Consider the following 16,784-nt stretch of genomic DNA (forward strand, 5'->3'; position numbering starts at 1 on the left):
GTGGCAATTCCATTCCAGCACCTCTCAGAGAGGCACAGGGCATGTTCTGGAGCTGAGGGAAAAGTGTCCTTTGGGATACATCTGGAATGAAAACAAGAAAAACAAAAGCAAATTTTTGGTTCTTGTGCAAATGCAGAGCAGCAGACTGTATAGTGGGATATCCTGGAAGGTTGAGAGAATATATATATTAACAACCAAAAAGTTCATATTCACCAGTTACCAGATAAATTTATGCCATTGCTTCCAGATTCTCTGTAGGAAACCGTTATCATGCTGGGGGGAGGACAAAGAAGTGGTTTTTTGGGGTTTGTTATTTTTTTGGTTTGTTTTTCATTTTGCTGGCAGATTGTTGGAAAATATCTTCAGACATTCCTTTTAGAGTTTGAAAACAGTCATGTAAAACAGACAAGAGAAAGCATGGAAGAAACAGGGAATGTGTTCAGTGCATGTGTTGCTGATTCAAAGAACTCTTCAGAGTTGTGTGGGTGTGGTAGGTGGCTTTTTAATGAGGCATAGGGTTTACAACCTTCTTATAAAATTTACAACCTTTCTTATTTCTATGGGAAAAAAATCTGAAAAGGGAGAAATATCTTCAAAGACTTTCATTGGCCTAGACACAGTCTGGTATCTTACATTTTATTAAGAGACCATGAGGACTAGAATGCATATTTCATGTGTACTTTGTGTTCAGAAGCACATTTAGGAGGCCTCGGGCCGTTTGCAGAATTTAATTGTAATTGCAGTTATAGGGCCTGTAATTCATGCTGGAGCTCCTCAGAGCAATTCTGAGGTCTTGTAAAGACAGAAAATAAGACCTGTTACAAGCAAGTTTTGCATAGCTGTAGAAAAGATGAGTTTACATCTGTCCTAAGTTGTATAATAAAGGTTGTAAAACAGTTTATGACCAGTCACCTTCATAGTCTAAAAATCTTATTCCTTGAGAGATAATCAGAGATACTTTCAGGGTGTTTTAAAGACCACAAGGAACATATACACAGACATCACAGGCTTTTGAACTTATATATGTCTTAGCATTAAAAATTATTTTTAAAAAAACTGTTCCCCTCCCCCTGCTCTTTCAACTCAGGACAAGTTGCATTGACCACAAATCTTTTTTACAGGTGACTTATCTGGTTCTGTATTATAGATAAATCTATAAAGAAAACAAGTCTTCATTCTCAGAAGACTTGCTTCCATTACAAGATATCAATTACTCAGGTACATATATTACTATTTTCCTTAAGTGAGCAAGGTGTACTTTAACATCATCTGTGCAAATTTTTTTTAATTACTTTTGCAACGAGGAATGACTTTGAAATTATGATCACCTTTTTCTGAATATTCAAAAGGAGGACACAATATCAGTAAATAAAATACATTAATGAATTAATGGAATTAAAGGGAAAAACACTTAAGTTCAGTGATGTTATGTCCTTTAAGTACTGCATTCATGCAGAGGAAAGGACGTTAACACTTGCCAAAGTGAATGAAACCAACTTTCTTGATGACTTAAACAATTGGAATTACTTAGGATTTAGGAGTTCTTGAAAAATATTTCAAATATTCTCTTTATTATTACAGTTATGTTTTTCCTCATAATGATATATGAGCATATCACTGTCTCATGAGCCTTATGGGAATTCACTGTGGGAAATACAAACTATTCTAGGAAATAACAGTCACATCCAAAACCAGCTGGAAGTGAGTGATGACCCAGCTGTAAATTCAATGCTATGTTTTGTTCTTTAAGAACTACATATGACCACTCAATTCAGTTGAATCAATAGACATGTTTCAAATTTCATGGCATAATAAAAACAGCAATTTTCACATTTGTGAGACAACTCTAGAGTAGTAGCAATACAAGGCTGGCAAATAAACTATTTTTACACGATTATGAAATAGCTATTTTTGCATTGGAATATCTTTCTGCATTATAAGAGTTCTGTAACTTTTTGGCAGTAGTGTTAATAAATGAGAAAATAGTTTAAAGTAATTCACTTTCAGAGTTCTTCTGCTGAAACTCAATCTCTTGGAAGCAGTTGAAGAAATGCATGTCTGCTTGGATTTTTTTTTCCCAATTCTGAATTTTATGAGATAGATGCAAATATAGGCATCTAAAAAGGAATATTTATTTATTTATTTATTTATTCAGGGGTGCACATCCATCAACCAACAAAATGGAAGAGGTGAAAGAAACCTTCTTTTGGCATTGTGTGTCTGTTTCCTCATGTCTTTATTTTTTCATAATAGTAGAAGAATCAGCAGACCAAACAGTTGTTCAGGATTTTTTATCTCATAAGCATACCACTGTTTAAAGGTCTTTCTAATTCATAAGAACATTAATAGTAATGTATATTATTGCTTCTTTTCTCTTTCTGTTCAAAGCTGAATTTTCTCTGAGGGCATAATACTAAAATTATGATAATCATTCCTTTGATTCTGTGTAAAATTGGCCCCTTTAAAAAATGTTCTGTAATAATGTTTATAGTGTATACCTGGTATGTGTGTTAAGTACATCTTCTTATTGAATCAGTTAATCAGTTAACAGAATTAAAAAAGCAGCTAGAGGCTAGCCTGGATCCAGCTAACAGCAAACAGTTATGTGAATTGTTGGTTGTTGTTGACAGAAAGAATGTGTCATACAACCAACAGAACTCCTGCAGCCTCTTGCCCATTGCAGTGCTTTTATTCTGTCATTAATACCAAAGAAGACTTTTATCAGCTTTCTCTTTATTAGCAACTGCTGATGTCCTGTCCCCTGAATAATAACTGAAAATTTGTTAAAGATTTTTGAAAGCCTAGTAAAAATTCATACCAACCTTCCATATAATCTGGTTTTAGAGAGGTTTCTTTGCATTCATGCAGATTTGCTTTATCCCAATTGTCTCCTTTAGAATTTCCTTGGCTGTTTGGGTTTTTTTGAGGACTGCCTATGAAACGTGTTTTGTGTTAATGCTACCGATTATGATTTGGTACCATTGTGTTTCCTTTAGACATCATTGTGTTTATTTTATTGCACATGGGTTATTCGTGGGGGTCTATGCAAAGATCACACTTTCTGGTGTAGATTTCCTTACTTTGTGATGCAAGTGATAAGGGCTTCTCAAGGACAAAAAAATCTTGATTGCACTTCTTACAGAAAGCCTTTTATAGATAGAGTTGTAAGATGAATAAATGACGGAGAAAATCTTTAACAACTCAAAAAGGAACTGTATAGTACTTGTAAGATATTCCAGGTAAAAACATGTCTCTGTGTGATTGGGCTGAGTGGTTGTGACAGCCTAAAGAGGTACACAGGAAAGGTAATGGGGGAAGTTTATTTCCCTGCCTGATTTCAGAATAGAGCAGCAGGAGATATCACTCAGGCACAACAATTTACCAAGGTGCATTTTGAGCAGAGAAGGGCCCAAACAGCATTAACCTGCTCACAACATTAATCTGGTTACTATGTGATTTCCCGTGTTCCACTGTGTGCATGGAGCAGCATCATGGATTTCCTCAAGTCTCTCCCTATCTGGACACCTTTTAGCAATTAAGAAAGTCCATTTGTCCTGTTCTACTTTGCTGTTGTTTTCATTTAAAAGGAACTCTAGTTCACACATTCAAGATAACGTTATTTCTATGATAAATTTTCTTAGGTGGGAGTTGGCATTATTTGCTGTTTCATCTCATTATCAATTTAACTTTCTAAACAATTAAATAAATGAAAAAGTTCTTATCTACTCTGCCAATTTATCTAGTTTTGAGCAAAATACTAGGAGGATAAAAATTTTATCTTTTTATTCCTCATACTTGCTCCTGGCTTAGCTCTCTAAATAGCTAAGATGAAGTAATCTCATTATTTTATGAAATCTACTTATAATCGTGTACACTACACTGTTAAGCAAAACTAAAAATTAGAATTTTCACAGAGAACACCCACTGTAGGATCCATGTAAGCCTGGAACTCACTGTTTTTCTTTAGGACTCTTCCTTGCAAAGTGTTTAAAGATATCTATATCTATATCTATATCTATATCTATATCTATATCTATATCTATATCTATATCTATCTATATCATCTATATCTATATCTATATCTATATCTAACCTAGATCTGTATCATCATCTATCTATATCATCTATATCTATCTGTATCTATATCTATATATCTATATGTCTATCTATGAGCTATCTATATATTTATATATCTATGATCTATACCTATACCTATTTCCTACTTTCGCCCAATCAGGGTTATTGCACATCATGACTTGAGATAGTAATATTTACACTTTTTGAAGAGGATAGTCAATGCTCCTGAATCAATCTTACCCTAAGCCTAACAGCCCCACTTGCCATGCACACAGGACAGCAGTGGCAATCAAGTAGCTGGGGCTGGAATAAAACTTTGAGCATGGAACTAACATCGCTGTGAAAATATAAAAAAGCAGTGAAGAGTCTGTAATGGTGAACCTGTCTTTCCATGGCTACTGTACTGCAGAAATACTGTTAAGAGGTCCAGCTCTGCAGCCTCACAGCCTTTAGGGCAACTCTGTCACACTGGCTGTTGGCAGAACTACCTTCTCTGAATAAAGTTACTCAGGTGTGCATGTGTTTCCATTGCTAAACTCCCAGGCTATTTTACATCATCCCTCTCTACTTCATTCACATACTGCCAGTATATTGTGTTCTGGGTTAAATTTGAAAGGTGCAGGTTGCTTTTATTCATTCGCCGTCTTTATATTTTAAATTAACACAGAAAAATTTCTTGGATTTTCCAATGTAATATGAATGAAATGCTAGATCTTAATTTTCTGGTTTGTGTCCAAAGACACTTGTATTGAAAACTTTCAGTGGTAATGATTCATGATCAGAGTGGGAGATATTTCCATATAACAGCATGCTGGGTATCCATCACACCTTTGGGAAATATAGGTAATGGTTTTTATTCATGCATATTTTATTAATGCATAATAAGAAAAGTGAAAACAATTCTTTTGAAGGGATAATAATTAATGATATGAAAAATGAGGAAAAACTACCAAGGCTGAGACATTTTTTGTAAATAAAGTGCAAACTTTCTGGCCAGAGCAGGTTAATTTATTTGGAAAAAATGCATTTCATGGTCCCTCTCATGCCAGATGCTGTCTGCTCTGGAGTAAGCATAGTGTTTCTGGATCACATCAGGATTGCTCTGTTTTCACTATGAGAGTGGGGAGGCACTGGAAGAGCTGAGAACTGCAACAGAGATGTGGTGGATGTTCCATCCCTGGAAGTGTCCAGGACTAAGTTGGTCTAGCAGAAGGTGTCCCTGCCCATGGCAGGAAGGTTGGAACTAGATGATCTTTTACGTGTCTTCCAACCTAAAACATTCCATGGTTCTGTGATTCTATAAATGTATCAGACTTTAACTGGGGAAAGAGATCATTATAAACCATAAAGTATTCTGGACTCTAACCAATGCTGTGCTCTGACTATTCTGAATTTAAGAAAGAATTCTTCATCACAAGTGTTATCAAGCTTGGAACAGACTGCCCATGGCAGTGATGGATTCAGCACCTCTGAAAATATTTGAATGACACATCAGTGTGGCACTTGGGGACATGGTTTAGTGGTAGAATTTACGATTAGTAATCGGACTTGGTGAACTTAAGGGTCTTTTGCAACCCCAATTATTCTAGGATTCAATGAAATGCTTTGAAGGAGAGCAGACATACATTTGGTGGCAATTTAGTCAGTAAAGCTGACTTTCCTGTTCTGCATTGCTAGGTCAACATATACCTTGGAAAGTTTGTCAGAAGTTGTCAGGGTTTATATTTCTGGTTTTTACCTAAGAAATAGAGCATTTTTTCCCAAAGGGTCAATAAAAGAGTTATGGCTCTACTTTCTTTTAACCTTAAGTGGATGATAAGCTTTATATTCTTATAAAAACACAACCAAAAAGACAAGTTACAAAGGCATTTGTGTCTGTTCGTGCTTTCTTTTACTGCAACCTTCCCTTACAAGGTTGTAAGATGTCTTAAGCTGTTAGGAGAGTAATGTTAAGCTTAGCAAAGAGGTGTTGTATTAGTTTTTTTTCTTAGAAAAGATTTCATAATTGTCATGTCTGATGGTTGTGGTACTATACCTATCCTCATTTGAAAGAAAAACAACCAGAAGGAGAGCAATAAGAGTTTAAAAATGTACCAATTTTCTGACAAAGTAAAGGGGAGAAAAGACTAAATTGCAAGCATCCTTTTTAAGAGCTATCTTGGGGAGGGGATTACCATCACACAGGAGGGGGGGTGTAGAAGCACCAGGAAATAGAGCCCAAAAATCTGAGATTTTTCTAGAACAAGATTTCTCACTATGTTTGGGGAGATGAGAAATCTTTTTGATTCTAAGCACAAGGAAAAAATAAGCCAGTGTTATAAAGTGACTTTCTGCTTATGTTTGGTTTTATTCTTAGATCCCTTTTTTCTAAGATAAACCATGGAAAAAAATAAAAAATCAAGTCTGTCAGGTACCTACATTTTTGAAGAACCAGAGAGAAACAGATGGGTGTTTATAAAAAATGAACTGTCTCTTCCAGAATAGTGAGCTGTAAACTATGACAAGGAAAGAAGGAAGGTTACAGAAGATAATCACACACATATGTAGAGGCACACCTGGTGAACAATGTAGCTTGCAAGGACTCAGGATTGCTTCTTTTCAAAGTCACTGGGAGACCAGAAAGTAGGAGAATTCACAAATGTCATTCACTTATTTTTGGTGTAAGCTATTGACATGTGTTTTGATGGCATCTTAACTTCACAAGAAACTATTTTTTTCACTGCTAATAACAACCAAAAAAACTTTTTCCCCCTTCTCTTTAGAAAGACAACTATTACTTCATAATGAATGTAATGCTTTCCTTATTGATGCAAACTTTTCTGTCCCTAGGAGTTGAGTGACTTCCAATTTTAACATAGAGATAGCATTAATCCTTTGCAAGTAGTGGAATTGGCATGTGATGGAAGCCTTTGCTGTGAAAATATGCAACTGGTGTGATTCTAAGTGCCATATCAAGCCCCACAGTCTGAGCAGGTTAATGAGTACAACATTCTTTGTGACTGAAACACTGAACATAGGTAGGAGATATGGAATCTGTGTAAAGCCAAAGACTATCGGGCTACTGGCACATAAAATTTAGAACCTTACAAGGAAGTTGTCTTCATTTAAAGAGTGGACAGAAAATGAAAACAATGTGATTTAGATATATAGGAGAAAAAGAAACAATAACTGAACATGGGTACATGAACTCTGTCCAGTCTTATGACATTCTGGAGATAGAATTGTTGACAGCTTTCAGCTCAGTCATCACATGTGAGAAAATGGCACATCTGAGGTTAAGTTATAAAAAAAAAATCCTGAAGACATTATTACACTGTTTTATCAGGCAATTGTGTATCCGTAAGTTCAAAGTTGCATGTTATTCTGTAAAAGGGAGCTGCTTAAAGGATATATCTAAAGAATATATTTAAAATGGGGTGGGAGATCTAGCAGGAGTAAAGAGAAGACTTCCAAGGCTGACCAGAGGTAGAGAGCTCCACTTCCACATTGGAAGGGCCTTGTAATTGCTGGGAATGCTGGAAGTACTCAAAGAATCTCCACCTGCAGGCACCATCCCTGCCTTCTGAATGCACTTCAGCGTGGGTCTCACCATACATCACATCACCAAGGCTGTTTTTTCTGCCATCTACCAGGATGGATCCAAAGGCTGGAGTACCTTGGGCTCTGTAGGCTAAGGACAAGGACAGGTATTAGATATGGTACAGCAAGAAGATGAAGCCTTTAGCTAAAGCATCTCAAAAGCATTGCTGGCCAGAAACTTGAGAAAAGCCTACCTCATAGCTGATCTGAAGCCTATTTTATTGACTATTTTTGTACACAGTAGAATAAACTGAGTGGCCTCATATAACATGGCAGCGTAGGTTGAGAAAGGGAAGAAAGACAGGACTGTAAATAGTTTTAAAGATAATTTCAAAGTTATATGACAAAACCAGGCTACAATAGCTGAACAATACTACAGTGGAGATGCAATTCAATAGACTTAAATTCATTTTTGCCTAGAGAAAGAGATAAGCATTTTGTTCTTACCCAGAATTTAAGAACATTTAAAATTTAGGGTTTTAAATGGTTTGATAACTGAAAGATTATTTTTTTTAGAACCAGTATTCATTTAGTTTGGTCTTTTCTGAAATAAGGCTTTTTTTCCTATCTTTCTTCATTGTAGCTGACACAGATATGTGTTGGAGATGGGAAAACATGAAGCTTCTCCATGTGCCTCCTTCAACTTTTGAGTAGCTATTTGGCTTTGCAGTACAAAGGTTTTTCCCTCTTTTTCTTTTTTTCTTTTTCTCTTTTTCCCCTTCTCCTTACTGATAAAAAAAGTCCTCAACTAGAGAATGCTCTTGCATGAATTACATGAGAAATTCTTTACTGAGAAGTTTGGAAAGCTTATCTTCCTACACTTTTTGTTATGTATGGTTTTGTGCTGTTAAGCCAAAAATACATCAGTCTCCTATAATACAAATCTTTCCTGCTTTTCTAGGCAAGTTTCAAGATGTAGCTATTTTGCTTGCTGCTAAATTCTGGCTCTGCTAATTAGTTTTGTGTTTTGTTTTTTTTTTTCCCCTTAATTTGTATGCATTGAATTGACTTTAATTAAACCTCCTTGACAGACGGCTTCTTCCTTTATTCCCATAATTTCTTTTTTCTTAATCCTGACACATCACAAAAAGTCTGCTTTCATTTACTCTGGCATCAATTCACTGTAATTCCATCAGAGTGACTGGAGTTACTTTGAATTTACTGCTTTATAAGCAAGAACAAAATTTGTTCCCATGATTGACAATTACAGACATCTGAATGGAGGTAAAAACCACAAGTCTTTCCAAAATAATGTTCAGTCTTTACTCTTAATGGGTTTCATGTCACCAAGGAATATGTCAAGTGATTTTGCCTGTGGCCATGTGGTGGGAAAAGAAATCTAAATGCATGAATGTAAGAATTGGCTATTACTAATGAACAAGCTTTCAAATTAGCACCTTCTGAAATAATGGAAGCCTAGTACAAGTCAGACTCTTTGTTTTTAAAAAGTACACCACATGAGATTTTTTTTCTTTCTATAAAATGAGAGAGAGAATAGGACCACCTCAAGGATATTTTCTGTGGTTACTTCTAGAAATGCTTCCCTTTGCTCAGTAATCTCTACTTTCTGAAACAGTATAGAGTACATTTTTCTTATCTATGAAATCATATGTTGCAATTAATTGCTTCAGAGTTGTGTGAAGGCATTTGACAACTAAAACCTCACAGTGATTTTTCTTCCCCCTTCAGGAGAGGGGATTTTTGGTTCTTTAAAGCAAAAGATTAAGCAAAACCACTCTTAATATTTACATTTCTACCAATGCCTGAAATGTCAGTACTTCAGGTCCCAAGGGGTAAAGTGCTTTTTCCTGATCTTTAATGGGTCCTCACTTCTGTTCTGCAGAAAAATGGAAAGGAAGAGGAAGGGCAGGATCACATTTTGAGTCAGCGCGCAGACGGAGTAGAGCTGTCCTTTATCATATCTCTGGACATCTGCAAAGAAGAGAGAAGAACAAATTAAAAATTAATAATGTAGGTGAAATTCTCCACATTTTTTTTTCCTTTTCACCCCAAAAATGTAGTCTTTGCATTATCTTAAAAAAAACCCCAAAATTGAAAGTGCTGTAAAAGGTCGGTGAGTACGTGAGAAATGTCCTGGTCATAATTTTACAGTAACAAGGATTAGAATGCTTTTGCTTAAGTACACTTCTGCCTACTGTGGTATTTGTCACCATATAGCAAGACAGTGCATTTAATCATACCACAAACAGACATTTAATGTCAGGAAAGTCATATTATAAAATTTCTCAGAACTTAGATTCCATAGGTTGTCAGAATTTTAGGTTCCAATTTACCTTGTTATCCCAATTATTTTATTTCAATTATTACTATTTGCCAAAAAGAAGGAAAAAAAAAAATAAAAGAGAGAGAGAGAGAGATTCAAGATATTGCTCCAAGACTCTTGATGCTGTTAAGGTCCAAAAGGTCACACTTCATTTAATCAAGTTTTCACGTGAATTTCTCCAGCTTTGTACTGTGATATCTATTTTTTAATTTCCTAATTGAAGTAGTAATATTTCTGTCTTCAAATTAATTCCATGTTCCTCCAGTAACTATAACTAATGATTAAGTTCAAAAAACATGCTGTGAATGTTGCTAACACTAAATCAAACCTTAGACAAACTAACAGGATAGCAACAGAAAGACTTCTAAAAAAATGTTCATGAGAAAAAATAACTCTCCTGCTCTGTGCCACTATGTTTCAGGAGAAAAGTTAATGCAGAGGAAAACTAGAGATACATATGAAATTAGTGTGTTCATATTTAAAATTTGCTAGAGTAATATCAGAGTCTGTTTCAACAGTGAAAGGCTATAGTTATTAGAAGCAGGGGTAGCAAAAACAGTTTCTCAGAACAGTATTTAGATTCTTTTTTGCATATCATTAGTTTTAATAAGGTAAAGTCTTTGACACAGACACAAGAACAAAATGGTCTTGTTTTGTTCCTTTTTTTTTTTCTTAATGGTTAGTGGAGGATCAAAGACAGAAAATGGAAAAAGTAACCACCCTGAGAAGATGAGCTGGTACTGGGCATGTTCCTATTATTGGTTACCAAACTTAAGCTATAGATATATTAGGTATTATTACATTAGAAATTAAAAGTTGAAAAAACTTGGTATAGATTAAAGACATGAAAATACAAAACTGATATATATTTCATAGGGAATGCAGTCACTTCCGTTGAATGTAAATATTAAATGTTGAAAAATTAATAAATGTTAAAAAAAAGTTACAAATGTTTCATGTTGAAAAAGCATAATAATAAAAAAAAACGTGAAAAATATGACCAAGTCTTCCAGGGATATTTTCATTGTATAGCAACATGATAATATTTTTTAGGAACATGACTTTTAAGTATTTTTTGATGACTTACCTGTACTGTCAAAATCCTAGTCCAGATGTTATTTTACCATGTTAAAACATTTATTCTGGGACTAATTTACTACCTTTAGTACATGGATTTTTGGAGCTATGGATTGTAAAAAATATGAGGAACACTTTCTTTTCCATGGTTAAAAAATGGGTTGACACTAAGAACAGTGATAATTCAGCTGCTTAGATTCATGAATGAGAAGCAAGAATAGAGAAGGCAATGGCATCAGTGTTTGAAAGGAAGCACAAAGAGAAAGGCTGTGACAGGCAAATGCATGACAGACAAGGCAAACGTAGTTAAGTCTACGGTCATGCAGGTTTTGTCTTTTTAATTTCATAGTGAATAACTTCAAGATCAGAAGTAATCTTAGCTTTCTGAATACACTATACTGTTTTGGGAGGCTCTGTGTTACTGGAACAGTACTAACCAGGAGCACAGTAACAATGAGGAAGAATTTTGTTAGTCAATAATGCAAGACTGTTCACGTCCCACATGCTGCTTTTTGGGAGGGTAGGTGTTTTTGTTAAAACTACAGAAGGTGAAAGCTAAGAAATTCTTAATCTTAACAATGAAATCTCCATTGCACAAAATGTTGGTAAGACAAAGCTTAGTCCAATGGCAAAGGCAGTCGGTTCTGAAGCCATATTATAGTGGATCTATGTTAATATTTTGATTTAGATCAGGAGAGCAATTTTAAAGAAAATCAAAAAGTTATTCCTGCTTATTGTGCTTTCATTCACATGAACTGGATTCCTGCAGATGAAAGTAAACCAGGAAATGGTGCTCCAAGTACTGGAGCTGCTCAGTCCATAGGACCAGGTTAGAGCAAGTCTGAAAAAGCCCCCTCACAGCTCTATGTACAGGAGGTTTTTCTTCAATACCATCTGTTTTTTTCTATATGTTCCTTTTTACAGTACTATGTCTTTGTGTATATGAAGTTCTAACCTATCTGTCCAGCAGAATAACATTGCTCTGCAGTGAGAATTAATTCAACCCAGGAAGAGTTTGCCAGATTCAGTCCCCTCCTCACTCTAATCTGTAACTTATTAGTCTTCTTCCTGCCTCAACATTCATAAAAGGTATTCTATGAAAAGATCCCTCTGCATAAATAAACGTCAGCACTACGTTAGAAAAAAAAGTAACATTAGTTCTTGCTACTTTACTTTAGTTCTTAGTTATTATACGTTGGTTTGGTTTTTTTTACAAAAAACACCAACCATCTAAGGGCTGCATTGGAAGAAATGCCTGTTTGATCAAATTATTGTTTTGTCTAATTTCATTTTTTTCTCTCTTTTTCAGAATGTTTTCGTAGATAAACCAGCATTTCCAGAATACAAAGTTTCAGATGCAAAAAAATCCAAATTCATATTGTTGCATTTTAGCACTTTTAAAGCTGGCTGGGACTGGCTTATTCTACTGGCAACGTTTTATGTTGCTGTGACTGTACCTTACAATGTTTCCTTTATTGGCCATGATGAGCTGTCTACAACTCGAAGCACAACTGTCAGTGACATTGCAGTGGAAATTCTCTTTATCATTGGTAAGATATATTTGGGGGTTGTTTGAGATCTCTTTTCTGACATTTAGGATTTTCACAGAATGTACAATATTACAGAAAAGGAAACAATCATCCTGTTCATGACTTTAAGAAAATCAATTGTAGCTGTATGGCTTGATATTTTACCTCAACTTTAGATTTTTTTTTTAATTTTTTTTTTAACTTTAAATTCATTTGGGTAGTTCTCCTGTTACTCTAAAGGGACTTTTGTTCTCAAGGAAGATTGAAACCCATTGTTTCACCCTGTGGGTGTCTAAAACCATCCCAGTATAGGAATGTGCCCTAGAATTGCTATAGTTTTGTTTACCATCTATGGGGTTATTTTTTTATTTCACAAACATTTAAAAAAGCCATGGACTATAAGATAAATAGATTTTTTTAAATATTGATGTAAGATTAAAACTCATACAGCAAAATGCATGTGTACAATATCAATATGCTCTATTGAAAACTGGGATAGTATTTAAGAGGTTGGAGTTTGTTATCTGATCCATTCTCTAAACTTTTTACTTCCATGATCCATTTAATTCTTACATCTTTTAAGAACCAAAAAGAAGGCAAGGTCATGTCTAATAATGTCTTTGTAGCAAAGAAATTTCTTTTCTTTTTATTTTTGTAGCATCTTTTTATCAATTTATTTCTGAATATGGAAAAGAATCCCTGACTAGATACAAACAGATTTTTCCCCAAGCTTTTACTGTTATAGTACCACTCAATGCTGTCATACTGACAAACCATAGCTCAGATGTCGCTATTATGCAGGTGGAAAAGCTATTATTTTTAAGAAATAAGGCAAGTTGAGTATGTCTTTCTTGAATATGAAAAGGATTGGATGGGTTCTGAGAGAGAAAGAAAATGAAAGAATAAAATAATTTTCAGGTTTGAAACTTTTTTTGCTTCAATCTTCTCTATTTTTCTTGAAAAAATATAGATTAGCCCAAACATTGAAAGCAACATTACAGTCTTCTCTAGGAGAACAAAAGAAAATTGAAACATCATAAACACTAAGCAATAACTCAGAAAAAAAACTTCTTATAAAAATTTTGAAAAGTTTATTCCATTTCTCTGTCAGCTTTATTGTAGACAGTAAGATTAGTAGGTGATGTGGCTGATGGAAGGATCAGATGTTATGATGGATAAGTATTTGTGTCCTCCTTTGGTCATTGTTTTGTCCTTAGACTTAAGGTCGAATTTTCCATTTTATGCTCACTATTAGATCTTGGTGGACTCTTTGACGTTAATGCAAACAATTCACATTCAAAGATACTCAAGCACTGCAGTGAGAAACTTGCATTCTGCAACACAGATCATCAAGGATCATCTTTTGTCTTGCATAAAAAGAGTGAGGTTATGACTAGTCAATCATAAACTAATGTTACTTTAGAATACTAAATCAAATAACCCTACTTGATATACCTGGGCACTCTTTATATACTCTTTATAAAAAGAGTAGATTTAAGGTTACAAGATTTTGACAATTGCGTAGATAACTGTTTTTTGTTATAAATGTGTTTATTTGAATATAAACACAAGAGAATAATCTGTATCTAACTGATTTATGTGCTGTAGTATTCCTCTGAAGCAAGACAGATGGTGAACTGCTCAGTGCTAATTTTCTAGTTATATATTTGCTGGAAATATGTAGTCTTTATATCAGTAAGTCAAAAGCAAAGATGTCTCTATGATCATAGAATAGCTGAGTAAGAAAAATAAAACAAAGAAGATTTTCTGTAAATTTTACTTCATATTTTCCAGTTAGATTTTTAGGTTTGTATTCCAGGAAATCAAACTCTGGCTGTAACTAAATGCATTCAAAGAAAGGTGCATGAGTACTAGAAGAGACTTTACCTAATCATGTTACCAGTAACCACAAACACTGTAGTGTAGAATACTGATATTCCTCCCCCACAGTTTGAATAATGGCTCAATTTTCCCTAGAATAATTTTTTTCCAAAGTTATTATCTGTTTTAAATCTGTAGTTCTGAGGGAAGGTTTATGAACTATTTTCAGGACATTCTCATACTGCATTTAAATCTCTGCAGTGAATTTAAAAAATATAGTGTGTTTATGATCGTCTCTCCAGGGTCCCTTGTCCGTTAAAATGTTGAATTAATATGTCTCAGAACATGTATAACTATATTGAAAGTAGTAAGATTGACAGCATACTTAAATTTAAGCATAACTTTCAGGGCATTTGGTGCACTGTGGCTCTGACAAGCACATCTTTGATGGATGATCTGTGTGCTCTGAGAGAAGTCAATAAGAAATGTTGGGAAAAATACTTCTTATGATGCTGCTGCCTCAGAAAGTCGTTAGGGAGGTCTGTCTAATGCAGGGTCTTCACCTGTATTACAGCTCTGTAATCAAGGATCGAGGTATCACAAAAGTAGTAATGGATCCGAGAAATAAAGTCTATCTACTTTGATTTTATTCAGATTTCTGAGAACATGGAGTAATATTCCTTTCATGAACATAGTTTGCATAAACACTTATTTGGACTTGACAAGGTCTTGGTTTTTAGCTGTGTTATCCAAGATTGACTATATTCTTGGGCATATGGTGTGACTTTTGGGGATGGTTCTGTGCAGGGCTGGGAACAGGATTTGATGATCCTTGTGGGTCCCTTCCAACTCAGGTTATTCTGTGATTCCATAATGTGTGTCAACCTATGCTTAAGCATGTTAAAAATACATATGGAAGTGTTCTTCTGACTTGGCTTGCTTACAATGAATTAATTGTATTTAATATTAATTAAATTATTGATATTAATTGTTTTTCATATTAATTTCATGAATTAATACGAATTAATTTATCAATATGAACTAAATTATTTATGAGAAAAGCATCTATTTAGATGTTTAACTGTTTTAACCTTTAAAGTTCTCTAAAACACAAACAGAAGAAAAACAATGATAACCACCCATTTTGTGACATCTTCAGGGGGGAGGTTGAAAGGCAACATAATTAGGACTCTCATATGAAACCAAATTTTTCACTTTTTTTTTTCCTGTGATCCCTTGTGTGATGTCATGGTTGAGTGTACTTTCAGATCTGTTTTCCTTTGTTGTATGTGCAAACCTTCTCTAACATCCCCCTGTAAATAAATCTTTTGCCTCTAACCAAAGGTAGAGTAGAACTTATTTAGTTTTAGAATTCTTTGATTGTGTTATGTACTCAAAAATCGTAACGAGATACAGAGAAAGGCTTTTTAGCATTAATGTTTTTAAGGAAACACATAAAAAATATCCTAAGAAGTGTTTCATCTGGTGAGGGATATTACCCGCTTTATTGCACTATTTTCTTCAAAGTTTAGGCCCCTGTATTTACACAGCCAATAGCTGGGTTCTTTATTTCTGGGTAGGTATGTCTGGGAGCCTGAATACCAATACTTCTAAGAGGCATAATGGATCTTGGTTATTTTTCAATAATACTTTTTAAGTTTTCTGTTTTCTGGAGAAAAAAAAGGCAGGAGAATCTCTCACCAATTTCATTCAATTTAATTATTAATAACTTTATTTGCATAACTTTTACTCTTCCATAACTATCTGGTGTAGTGTTTTTATTTCTGCAACAGTTTCATTCCAGTTTTCAGATATTGCCTTTCTTTATCTGTTTTGCTTTTTTAAAACTTTATTGAACATCTTGATTGAAGAAAGCAACAATACCTGAGAAATTATCAGTACTTTTTTGTTCACTCACAGGACTATTTGAATAAGATATCTTCAACAGGAGCTGAGATCAGTGCAAAGGTTCAGTGAAAACATGCATAGGTTTTCAGGATAATGGAAATGCATTATTTGCTGAATAAGATCAAAAGTGTCTGAGTATTTTGTATCTAAGGTGGCCAGGAACAAATATAGTGAGAAGAGCCCAATTTCATACTTGTGGATCATCTAGTTTTTAGTCAAACACAAACACTGCATACTAATATTACTATGAAATTAAATTTCTTATAAACAGACTGGCAACAGCTATTTTAAGTGATTTCCTGCAGCTTACTACTTTGCCACCTGTGGGAAAATAACACATAGCCATCTCTTCCTCCACTCTCCGCACACACATTCTCATCTGAAGACTTTATGGCTTACACGTTCAAGAGAGAAAATCGATCATGATTAATTTTAAGATTTCTTCCCTTTGTATACCTATTTTTCTCTCTCTGTCTCTCATTAAATGTTATTTAACAAAGTGTTTTATC

At 34.5% G+C, this 16,784-nt stretch overlaps 1 protein-coding gene across 1 annotated transcript in view; it reads left to right on the top strand.

Moving 5' to 3' along the window:
• KCNH8 (potassium voltage-gated channel subfamily H member 8) overlaps positions 1–16,784 on the top strand; it is a 177,318-nt gene that overhangs the window by 77,428 nt on the left and 83,106 nt on the right. The window contains exons 4-5 of the mRNA XM_085051068.1: positions 9,500–9,627; positions 12,327–12,567. Of these exons, the coding sequence (XP_084907194.1) occupies positions 9,500–9,627; positions 12,327–12,567 (369 nt within the window). The remainder of the gene's footprint in view (positions 1–9,499; positions 9,628–12,326; positions 12,568–16,784) is intronic.

Source organism: Lichenostomus cassidix, chromosome 2 (assembly GCF_008360975.1).
Source record: "Lichenostomus cassidix isolate B80296 chromosome 2, HeHo_3.0, whole genome shotgun sequence".
NCBI lineage: Eukaryota > Metazoa > Chordata > Aves > Passeriformes > Meliphagidae > Lichenostomus > Lichenostomus cassidix.